The sequence below is a fragment of the Sinohyriopsis cumingii genome, chromosome 5 (genome assembly GCF_028554795.1).
Source record: "Sinohyriopsis cumingii isolate HCF-2022 chromosome 5, ASM2855479v2, whole genome shotgun sequence".
Lineage (NCBI taxonomy): Eukaryota > Metazoa > Mollusca > Bivalvia > Unionida > Unionidae > Sinohyriopsis > Sinohyriopsis cumingii.
Genome location: NC_142965.1, coordinates 138,349,880 through 138,362,780, shown reverse-complemented (window position 1 = coordinate 138,362,780; position 12,901 = coordinate 138,349,880). Strand labels below are relative to the sequence as shown.

General features: G+C 35.6%; 1 protein-coding gene across 1 annotated transcript in view; it reads right to left on the bottom strand.

Annotated features, from left to right (window-relative positions):
- Window positions 1-12,901, bottom strand: part of LOC149800349 (uncharacterized) — a 70,880-nt gene that overhangs the window by 1,810 nt on the left and 56,169 nt on the right. The window contains exons 17-23 of the mRNA XM_089958392.1: window positions 12,834-12,884; window positions 10,932-11,051; window positions 10,642-10,758; window positions 9,506-9,707; window positions 6,657-6,746; window positions 6,067-6,159; window positions 1-4,722 (exon numbers count right to left, since the gene is read on the bottom strand). The exon at window positions 1-4,722 is cut by the window's left edge and continues 1,810 nt beyond it. Coding sequence (XP_089814518.1) covers window positions 3,718-4,722; window positions 6,067-6,159; window positions 6,657-6,746; window positions 9,506-9,707; window positions 10,642-10,758; window positions 10,932-11,051; window positions 12,834-12,884 — 1,678 coding nt within the window. The 3' untranslated portion in view covers window positions 1-3,717. The remainder of the gene's footprint in view (window positions 4,723-6,066; window positions 6,160-6,656; window positions 6,747-9,505; window positions 9,708-10,641; window positions 10,759-10,931; window positions 11,052-12,833; window positions 12,885-12,901) is intronic.

Genomic DNA, 12,901 nt, shown 5'->3' with positions numbered 1-12,901 from the left:
TTGGTCATTAAACGTTGAAAAGTACTAGGCGAATCTTTCATCTTAATGGTCAACACTTTATATTGATAAAGTCAAACTGGAGTCACGAAATCCGAAATTTCATTTGCTCTTTCCATCAATGGAAGTTACCGGGATCCTTTCAGAAGGTTAAATTTGGTGACATACTTTGAATTTTCAATTTTATCAATGTAGTAATAGATTCTTGGTAAGGAAGATGAATCTGTTTTAGACATACTATTTACCTTTCTATAATCAGTGCACATGCGGAAAGTATTATCTGGCTTCGGAACAAGTATACATAATGAACACCAGTCACTTTTACTCGGTTCTGTGAAATCATTGTCCAGCAAATGCGGAATATCTTTTTCCTGGTTGAAATGGTTCACCCTATACCGGTGTTGTTTCACAGGTGTGGAATTTACAATTTTGGCATCATGATAGATTGTACTTGATCTTGCAGGTAAATCTGGAAAAGTGCTCATATTCAAATAATAATTGTTTTAGTTCATTATTTTTATGTTGTTCCAAATGTGAAAATGTGTGGTCCAGATTAATCATAATTTCTGAATTCTGAAGATCTGTTACTCCAAAGTCAATAAAGTTCGATTGCATTCATTCGCTTAAATCCTCATTGTTTAGGACAGTTACAACTAAATTAATTGCATAATTGACCTTGCTATCTCTATCCACATACTCCTTATCATATTTATATGGCAATTTGTTTTGTTAATTTTAGCCTCTCAGTAGTATTGATGATATAATTTAAATCATTTACTTTCTTTTGAACCGTTTAAGGATCATAATACATGTTTTGAAGATAATTTTATGGTACGAGAAAGAGAGCTCAAAACTCCTTTCTTTTGTATTTTTGCCATACATTAATTTCATTTTTGAGTAGAGTGCAGATTTGTTCTTGCAACCTCACAAGCGCCTTTAATAATTCTTCCTTAAAATTGGAAACATAATCCAGAATATTGATTTATGTATCTTCATTAGAAAGAAGTTTTTCTTTTAACAACTTCAGTGACCCAAGCACAATATCTCCAAAAATTATTTCAAAGGGACTCAATCCTAAAGATCCTTGAGCTCATTCCCTAACAGTAAACAGTTGTAAATGAACGTCTTTATCCCGATTTTTACCTGAATAAAAACAATATGACTGAATTATATTTTCCATTCTTTGATGGAATCTTTCTAAAGATCTTTCATTCTTAAGGTGATAGGAAGAATACTAGAATTGTTGGAAGCTCAATTCGTAAATTACTTGCTTGAAACTGCCAGACATAAAATTTGACCATTGATCAGATTGGATAGATTGGTGTTTTACGGGGCAGACTAAGTATTCCCTCTCTGTACAATTTGGAACTACAACTTGATAGTTCACTGTCCACTCGTGACCAGCAGGTACCTCAGGTGGTCACCATATTCTCATAAGAATCCAATTTTTAACAAACTAGCAAACAGGTACTTCTGTGACTTCAGTTTCACTAATGTCATCGAAACAACCAGGATATTTCAGGATCTCTTTCCTGTTCGACGACAAGCGATTGCAATTTTTACCATGATTAGAATAAAGAGGCTGAATAGTTTAAAGAGGATGACTGTGATCAATACCCTTTGAATGATACAAAGGAGGAATGACCTCATAAAAAGCCTGACCAATACATGTGTCAGCTAAAGGAATACTTTCCTGATCAACATCATTCCCAAGTGCAGTCTTTGTCATAGCTCTAGTAACTGCACACGTTGGGTATAAATCAGGGATTTCATTTCCATAGGATCGACTTTCTGATCCAATAAAGGCTTGTCAGTTCTGAGTGGATTAACCACAACTTTATCTCCAGCTAGGTCATTGCCTAGTAATAAATGAATGTACTCAATGCGTAAAGAAGACACTGTTCCGACTGTCATGGGTCCTGAGACTAAGGGTGCTGCCAAATGTACACAAAGGAGAGGAACAGTAACAAAGCCACAATCTACTTCCTGAATAAAAGCATTAAAAGAAGACTTCTCAGGAAATGGCAAAGTACAGGATAAAAAAGACACCGAGAAGCTCCTGCGTCCCTTATAACTGTAATAGGAAAGGATTGGCCAAATCAACCATGAGTGCTATTAAAACCTTCGACATGAATGGTTCATAACTCTCCATAATAAAGTCAGACTGGGGTTTATTAGACCCAACAAATGTATTGCTTTCAATACATGACAGTAACATTGACCACTTAGAATTAAGAGCATTAGGAATAGGTCTGTCTTGATTCTGACGCTTATGTTTCAACTTGTAGCAATCAGAAATAACGTGTCTTTTATTCTTGCGGTAGGTACACATAGGAAGAGATAAGGACTTCTGATCAATTGTATCAGAATCATGATTTCTAGAAGTTGTGCCAGAATGAGATTTGGAAGGACTCGTATTAGGCTGAAATATATTTTTTAACCAGATGACTGCTGGGTGGAAGAATAACTTACAGAATAACAGTGAAGTAACAGTGAAATGTAAATATCACGAGCTTTGCCAGTGCGTACACATTGTAATAATAGAGTCCTATGCTCTCTTGGCCGTCTCAGAAGTTTAGCAATTTTCTCAAAATGAACAAATATTGATCTACCTGTTTTCCTGAACTGTTGGTTACTAAAGTTATATTTCTAAAACATCAGCAATTGTTTTCCACTTGCCAGCTCTTATTACTTGAAATTTCCTTTCTTCCTTTTCTCTTTGATATGCAAAGATATTGACCTCTTCTATTAATAATGGTCCTGGTATTGAGCCCATATATATAAAGAATAACTGAGCAATGTATTTATTGTTTACAATGAAAGCAAACCAATCAATCAGGTCAAACAGAAATGAGCACGAAACATTAAATCCTCAAACTATAAAAACAATATAAGAAGTATAATTTAATTAATTTATAAACTTGTGTCTTTTGTTACAGCAGTATCAGCACACACGTTCCAACAAAGGTAATGTTTTAGTAATGTTATGCCCCTACATCTATAATGCTAACAGATGGTGACACGTTTACATTCCAACCTAATCGGACGAACTCACACATAGCAGCATCTGTGGCTGTTTAGTTGGCTGAATGATTGTAAGATACATATCAGTTCCGACCGCATCGGAATTAATTGCCATGCCCAAAGATATATTCCGGCGTAAGCGAAACATATCAGAATTGCCGAAAGTAAATCAGACCAACGTGTCTCTCATAGTATGTATCCAGTCATCGTATATTCAATGTATCTATGAAAATGTATTACAGTTTATACATTGGAGCATACACGCAGACGAATGTTTGGTGCAACGGTCTACGCACGTGTTAGGTCTATTGTCATAGCAGAACTGTTTAAGAATCTTTAGATTGAACTATAAGGACAATATCCTTGTCACAAGCCTTTCTTCATCATGAATTGATGGTAGCAACTAAAGTCAATAGCGTAGTTTCTTTATTCTTGGATATAATAAACGCTCTCTCTCTCTCTCTCTGTCTCTCTGTCTCTCTCTCTCTCTCTCTCTCTCTTATGTTTTGATCATTCCATCTTTTGGTATCTAAATGAAAATAATATAGTTGGAGGGATAATATTATTTTTTGTTTTACGACGTATATAGTGAACATCATCCTTCCGTGAGTGCCAAATTGTCAACTTATAATTTAACAAATGCGAGAACTGTCTTCAAGAAATCATATTCTTGTAAAATAAAAAATGATCTTGCAGTTAACAAGTATATTTTTTCTTTTCCTTCTTTTTATATAATCCATTTTTTTTTCCGTTCGCCTTCAACTCCATCGTCTGTTCTTTGGAACCAGAAAGTACACCTTTCTCAATATGAACATCATTACCATAGATGGGTTCTTCGGTATGGAATTCATCTTGATATCGAATGTTTTCATATTCCTTTGACTCGTTAGTTTCATGTGAAAATCTTTCATAACCGTCGTTTTCATCCGAACTAGAAACATCGCCATCTTCTGCATCAGATAAATCATCATCTTCGTTAAAGTCAGGAGAATTTAAATTCTGAGCATGTTCCTCATCTGTCACCTGTGCCATATCATAGGTACAATGGTCATTATGACTTATGTCGCCGTCTTCATCTTTGTTTTTTGGACTATCGCTGTAGGGATTATCTCCATTATATCTCTGGTCTGCATCGACTAAATCATTACGTTCATTAAAGTAAGGAGAGTTTAAATTCTGAGCGTTTTCTTTAACTGTCTCCTGTGCACTATCATCCGTACAGATGGGATCATGACTTACGTCTCCGTCCTCATCTTCTTTGTTTGGAATGTCGCTATTGGGACTATCTCCATTATATTCCATGTCTGCATCGGCATCAATTGTATCATCATTATCGTTAGAGTCTTCTTCCTTCATTTTGACAGTTGATTCTTTTGTTTGTGGTTCTCTGTTCAATCCCTGAGCAATGCCCCTTTTCACAATTGGGCCATTCTTGTATAAATACACTGCAGGCCACACAACAAATTCTAAATATATTCCGGCCCGTGTGTAGCTTACATATTTTGTTGTGTCAAAATGTAACGGAAAGTCATTTTCATCATCACCAGGTGGCCCATTCATTTGGCTTCCGTCGAAATCTAGATACATTTGAGGGTCCTTTATACACATAAGCCAGCATACATGAGAACATTTCTGAATATATTTGTCGAGAATACTACAGTCTCTGCCATCAAGCAAATCATTGAGTTGATGCCTTGCATCCTATATGGAAAAGAGGATGGCTTTGTGAAAATATGCATATTATTATGCTTATTTCTATAGATTGCAATCGCTTGTTTACAGTGTCAATATTAGTGTTGAAAATTTCAAACCGGAATTGTTTGTTTGTTAGGATAAATATGATTGCAGTTTGCACGGAAAAGTTCAGATTTCGATAATCATAAACAGATGACAAATATAAAGGAAAATACTTTGAAAAATGTTTGCAATAGTTTGTAATTTAGTACTTGTGCGAATCTGTTCAGAGCAAAATTAATACTGTTGGTGAAAAAATGTCCCTTAAGGCAAATATAATTGCGACTGATGCGTATATATACATACATGAATCTACATATCATAGTCTATCAAAGTTCATATATCTAAAACGAAATTTGCACATAGGTTAATAATTACCTTTACGATAATTGTTTCGTTGTATTTAAATAATTTAAGTAAATATCAACTTTTCATGTACACCCAACTTACTTTTCGACTTTTCTAAATGTGAATTTAACTGTATACGAGGCAAACAAAACTATTTAATTTGCTATTTCTGTATGAGGTGTTTTTTGCTCTTTCGCCCTTTCAATCACTAACCCTAGAAAAGCATCTGGGTCATACCAAATTGTAACATAAGATACCAGAAACATCTGTGAAACAGCACTATCTCAACCTCTTCTCCTAGAACCTAAAGGGGGTTGCAATATTGGTCTAAATTTCTCGCTGTACTCTAAATGTCGGTAAATGACATCTCTCGGAAAGAGATCCCACCCACCCCCAATAAAAAAATAAATAAGCCACACTTAATACGATTTTAATAGCTGTACATGGTAAAGAAATATCCCACCCAAAACGAACCTCAACCTTCAACGGATTTCGAATACTCAACAAATAAGTTTACAAGAGACTGCCATTTGTGAAAAGATTTAATTAAGAGGCATTGATGAAACTTTGCCTAATTGACCAATTACATAAACGATACAAAATATAATAAAGCAAGCGAAAGACAAAATCATCCACCCCTGGTGTCAGGAGATATCAAATAAGTCTGTATGTCCTTCATAACTTTTCAAAGTTACCAAATAAGAAAAGTGTCAGTAGAAACGACCCAATTAATTCTTAACAGAAATAGCAAACAACACCAGACAATAAGCACAGGCCGTTTGGCAATGACGAGGTAATTTTGCTCATTTGTTGTAAGGAATTAATAAACATCGTTTGAACGAGACGACGATTCACGCATAAGGAAACAATCTGAAATTGATAAACGATATCAAGCATTTATGCGTGTGATGAAATCATTACTTGTTGGATCGTTTAGAAGAATAAATAGATTCGAAACATAACCTTTATGATACGACTAACTGTAGCTTCAAACTCTGTAGCTCTGCTTTCTCTCAGTCTTTTAAGTGCTTCCTTGATTGTAAAGTCATCTTTCCTCTGGAATTAAAGAAACTACAGGAATTAATGAGTTACACCATTGCAGTAAGTCTTTCACACTTTTGTGGTATCTGAAAACAATGAATTTCTAAAGCTGACATGAAGATAATAGCAATGCCAAAATTCTTGGTGATATAACTCGATTTCACTCCTTTTGGGCTCTCTGTTCACTAAAATATGGCCCGTCCACGCTAAAAGACTTAATGTAATCATCCACTGTCATAGGCAGTGACTCCTCCATACTGCTACGATTTATTCTTGGCAACTAAAACTGACGATCTCCAGAGCATGTATAGATCCATGAAGACTTTGTGTATGGATATAGTTATGTTGTCATTAGTTAACGATTTTGCATATTAAGGCAGTGTAAAGTTTAAAATACAATAGAAGTTAGGATGTCAAGCTTGGTGATGAATAGGGTAAAGAAATCTTTCGTAAAAGTAAAAGCGAAAAGCTTCGATTTCATTAGAGGTTTGGAATGATTTAATTGCAGTTACCTCCTTGGGTAATCCAAGATAAGACAACATTGCGTTCTTTAGATCCTCTGCTTGTTTGTTTGTGGATTCCGAGCATACTGCGTAGATTGTCTGAAAAGGATATAATATAGAGTATTCGATAAAAGAAACTGCACACACAAAAACTTTCAAAGCAAACTAAGAAGGACTTAGAGCAAGTTAGAGCATCAAGTGGACTGAACAAACATCTGTTCCAAACAACATACTAGGTGGTACAAAACTGTTATTTTCATGCTTTGCTTAAATAGTACTCAATTGGTTGTCCCGTACGCACAAACATGGTTGCTTTTATGTTAGCTGTATGCATCTCATTCGTGGTTTCAGTTCTTCTTGATTAAGTAAATTGCTAATAGCGCAGGCACGTAATATCACATTAATCCTGTCGGAAGTTTTCGTTTATGGTCATATCTTATTAAAGCTGTATAGGTACATTTAAAATTCCGTTTTTTCCGACCGCTCCGGTGGCCTAAGTGGTTAGAGCGTCAGCTTCGGATGCGGAAGGTCGCGGGTTCGAACCCCGGCCGAATCGTACCAAAAACGTATAAGAATGGTATTAGCAGCGGTCCGGCTTGGCGCTCGACATTATAAAGCTAGTGTTAGGACTGTTTGGCCTGGTTTCAGGATAATGTGATTGGGTGGGACATACTGCTACATGACTGCGGCATCAATGCCACACAGCAGACTTCGAAACGATATGACTGAAAAATTAGTAAAGCTCTATTAAAAATCCAGAAGCACAAACACTCACCGTTTATATTGTTATATCGTGCATGGATGGTCGATTGATGGGATATATGGAATGTATGTCGGTTGATTCGTGATATGTTTTGATTATTGGTATGCCCGTAAAACTTAAATTCGTATCATCCTGTTTCAGATAGATAGTATTGACATTTCGAGAGACAATAGCTTCTCTTCTCTCTTACTTGTCACATTAGCATACACTTGCATTTTATATATGGTAAATGATAAAACTTGTTTCAATATTATGGAAGTCCACATAATGACCTTTAACCTGGATATATTTTAATGTTTATATTTTATTATGTTTAATGTGCGCTGACGTATACCCATCTCTTTTGTATGTGTGTGGTATTTGTGACCTACGAACTACACGGTTCAGTGCACTTTTGGAGGACCAGCATGACAATACAAATCGAGATGCAAACAGTGTCAAGGCCACGTATCGCACTGTTCAACATTGATGTAGTTTAACGATTTGCATTCAGTAGGGATTATCATGTGCACACAGAGCTTTAGTTATTTTATTACTTGAGACTTTGCCTGTGCGGAAATCGGAAATAACTGTGAAACTGAGCTAATGTTTCTGCCACCTATTATATGAAGAAGACAGTTTCTTCAGTGTATCATTTCAGCAGGACAATTTTCACAACATTTTGTCTAAATAGGGAATGGTGCTTGACACCTTGGCCGTTGCCCCTGTACTAATCCATTTCTGCTAGGTTCATCCACTACATGTGTCGTCAGAAATGGGATGACTTATGAAGGGTGCACTTCGGTGATATGTACTTTATGTATTACAGGCTGCATATTCGTGCATTTTGTTTTCATAACGTTTGTAGGCCATAACGAGATATCCATAACAAAGATACTGGAGAGATAAGGGGTGAGTGTATAAACATTTACGAATGAATTTTTGTTTGTAGTTTTGTTTTCAATAGCGTGTTTTCCCTTTGGAAAGATTTGACTTTTTATAAGTGACAAATGCAGTCGCTTTCATGTAATTTATTTGCTTTTGACATGGTGTTTAACAGATTCTTCTTGATGTTGGTCACCTTTTAACGTCTTGCGATCATGACGTCAGTAAAACAGTTAATATAGTTTGGGAATAAGGGATGTTGGATACGAAATGTGACAGCAGGCTACGGAGAGGGAACAGACTTAAAAAATGGAGTTTAAAGATTATTATGAACGCTAGACCATTCGAGAATAATATCATGTGGTTCCTAGTTTAACATTCCTATTATTTAACAGTTGCACTATGCTAATGGAAAATCAACTATCTTTCTTGCTTGATTCGGTATGTGATTCGGGATCCTTTGAGGATTGTATGGGGCCGGAGGAAATAGTGCCAAAATAAGGAGAGGAAGTTTTGATTCCCACCGCATGGCATGATATCGCCCTGACATCGATACAATTATTGTGGCTTAGTAACTATGTAGTACTTGAGGATGATTCAAAATGGATACTACTTAAAGCAGAGGATCTCCCGTTGCATAGGACATTCCGATTAATGCAGATGTATTATTCTATACCATTTCTCACCCTATATAAATGACAGGCTACTATTTAGCTATTTGTCAGACAAGTGATTCCGTTACGTATATAAATAGGATATTTATAACAAAGCTTACAAAACAGACGGGATGGGTATCTCAAATGGACAGTAGGTCACGGAATATCCCAATAGCCTTACTTTGTCGATCATCAATTGTATCTTCTTACTAATTTGTAAAGTGTAACATCCTTGAATCATTATTTATTTAAATAATTTACAGAACTAACTGCAAGCATACAGTCTATGTGTACTGCGTTTCAATACATATCTTATTTTGTGTACGTGTGATTGTAGCTACATTCATTAAACACATTTATGATAAACCCTTAAAGACAACCATAACAACTCTTTTGTACCAATAAATAGTTATCTCTCTCTCTCTTTATATATATATATATATAACGTCTTTTCACATTATTGGGTATAATGCTATGTAATCAATGATCTTTCCGACCATTTACAACAGCTGCACATACCAATGGGTTATTGAATGTGAGGGCCAGTGAAAGCATTTAAAACTTCGTTTACTCACTCGTAATATATTCAATAATTGCCTCACTGTCTCTTCATCTTTCAACCCTTCAATGTGGGTAAGGTATTCGAAGGCATCAGTCCACTCATTGTCGTAAAGCTCTGAAATTTGTTCGGCCAGTTTGTCAGGTCTGTTGTCATCACTCAAATCCGCCATGTTTGGGTTGTTGTCTGTGAGTTGAACAGCACCAATCTCACTTAACCTTTATCACAAAAATTTAAAGAGTAATAAAGACTTGAATAAAAATGGTGAAAAGTCTGATCTATATCAAGTGTTCAGCATAAAGAAGGAAACGAAGGTCAGAAAGGTAGCATCACCTTACATTCGTCAATCCTAGTAATAATATGAGTTATAAGCCAAGAAAGTCACCTCAGAAGTGGAAGAGAACAATAAAGGAAAGTATAGCAAGAATAATCTCATCATTCCATCAACCGTGAAACACACACACACACACACAAACACACACACACACACACACTATTGTGTGTGACAGGTTACGATCTTTATTGTGCTGAGATTGGAAAAAAAACTTATACGTGTCTCATAAATTGAAAGTTTTGTTATGTTGCTGGGTGTAATTTTATCTACTCATATTAATAACTCAACAATTTATATCGATAAAGTACTAAGCATACTCCTTGTTGGAATATCTCGAACCAGAAAAATATATACCAAAGAATGAGGATAGCTAGATTTTAACTACAAAGGAGTGTACAATGACCGAACTCCGGATGGCCTTGCTTTCTAAAGCTCTCGCCTTTACTGATCACTACCATCTCACCTCTGCCAGCATGGATATAAATCTGGTCCTTGAACAATGTGGGTAGGTGAGAATGGGTCGGTGGTTCTTACCAGGGTTCTCTAGGGCTCTTACTCCGCCATATATAGTCTATCTTGCGTTATGGCGTTAAACCCCAAAACAACAACGGCATAATATTACACTTACATTAAGTAACGTTCCTCTGCATTAGGTGACGCACGTTTGTACTGCCTTACCACATATCCACTAACTCATAATCATCTGCTCTGCAAATAAGGACATCCTTTACAACAACAACGAAAAACATATATATACCGTACATAAAAATAATTACATGCCAGCCGTAGACGAAACATTATAAGCCTTGTTATTTTACCTTGTGAACAATTTGTGCTTTTCTTCTTTCAATTGTTGGACCTCTACCTCCAATATTTGCATTCTTTCTTGGTAATCGTTAATCAGTCTTTTTGACTCATCAAATGGTTTAGTGGTGCTGCAATAAGCAAGAGTTGGATCAGAGTATCTTATGTAAAGTGAGCTATACAGATGGAACAAAAGCAAAATTAGTATTTGAATTGTCATTCTTTGCATTTAACATGTTTAATCGGCATTTCACGGGTAAGACTGTTTTAATTTCATTACAGGGAAATATATTAAGTTTACTACCTTGCCATCAGTCTATCCTTTTCTGCTCTTAATTGTTGTACTTCGGACTCCAAACTTGCTATTCTCTTTTCGTATGTTTCCTTGCTTGCCCTTTCTTTGTCGTTTTGTCCATTGCTTGAGCTGCAAACACGAATTTCAGAAAAACAACACAATATCCACGAATCACACAAAAGCACAAAACAGCATATGGGTACAAATGAAGTTAAGCAACACATAAATACGGAGCGTTAGAACATGGTGAGAGATGACAGTGTCATGCTAACACTAAATATTTCGATTCCAGTTTCGTTGAAAAGAAAACAAAACCGTGATATCACAACAACATTTGGTTGATCTACCACTAGGAAATGAACAGACGCATATCTTGTGCAATTTAAATATTTGTTTCTATGACACATATCCACTACTAACAAGCATACGAATATATCTAAATCAAACGTAACTCTTTACATAAGTTTAGTCGAAACAGCCCTACATTTTCACCGAAATAAAATATATCTGGGCAACACAACACCACAGTTCCATTGACGTAACCGTTGTTTTAAGGCGTGTTACAGAAATAAGCATGAATTTGATTCACTGGTGAGAATTCACAGCGATCTAGGTCTTTTAACTTCATTTGCATGAAGACGAAACATTTAATTTTATGCTACCTTAATATGCCCCGATTTATATTTCAATGGCGGTGTTCAAAATAATGTTGTATTTGTCCTCATATAGCTCAATATAATTAGAGGATATTTTCTCTTCCTAAGTTAACGTATGCTATTTCCATTTTTCGGCACAAAAATAAATGTTTGATATTTTAACGAGTTGCAAAGGCACGAGCGAAAATATATTGTTTTCCATCACAAGACGAAATCAAGTAGGTATTTATGCATAACAAGACAATCTGCTCTTATTATATACTGAACTGTTTCCTGAAACAAAGCTTAGATTGTATTCCTTCTTCAGTACACCTCCCCATCCATCATTTGTAAATTAACCCAACTTTTATTGGCTAATCATATACTTATCAGTGACGTAAGTGCGCGTTAAGACTGGGATGTCTTTAAATGTTGCCGTCACATTTTCGATATTATGCAAACTAACTGACCCTACTGAACCACAAAGCAAGCCGAATCCAGGAATAAACTAGGTGGTTTTATCTCTGTTGTCCATTTACTTAGGGGAAATAACTTCATCGAGACGCAAATGGCGTTGAGAAATATAACCGCTTTTTATGTCTGTAAGGCAATATAGCTTCCATTTATTTTTTTTAGCTCACAAAGTGCTCGTTGTTCAATGCAGCAGGAAAACCTTCTTATCATAACTCATTCAAGCTTCGCATGGCCTGATGGGAAATATAGCATTTTCAAATGTGAAAATAGTTGAATGTATTGCTCGCACGTGAAACTAAAGTAATGCCGATATAGAAATTATCTATATCTCACTCATATATACAAATGCATGATATACAATCGATATTGTAGCATTAAAAAACTGGTTGATTCCATTGTCTGCACAGGCTGACTAGCACGCTTTTTCGGACACTTTGATACTATTTGTCCACAGGACTATTCGGTCGTACGCATTCAACAAAACATGCTTATTGTAGATTAATATTGTTCTGTGATTATCCAGGACTTATTTTATTTTCAAATATTTCACTTTCTAAACTTTATGTGAGAGAAAAAAGTACATAATAGTGGCCACATTTTTGTGCTAGAAAAAAATGAAACGAATGGCAATTGTATGTATAACATAAAGTATTTTTTGACATCACTTAATTTCTTTAGATTTTTAGTCGATTGTATAAAAGTGCATGCATGCATAAGTATACATGCATTGATCTTCTTAAATAGTTGGATATGGGAGTAGAAGAGAAAGAGAGAAATTGTAGGTATTCCTTCAGCGACATACATTTCTTTCACTTTTCGTGGAGGCCATAGTTCTCCCTCGTCATGAGCATACCTATTTAATGAAAACAT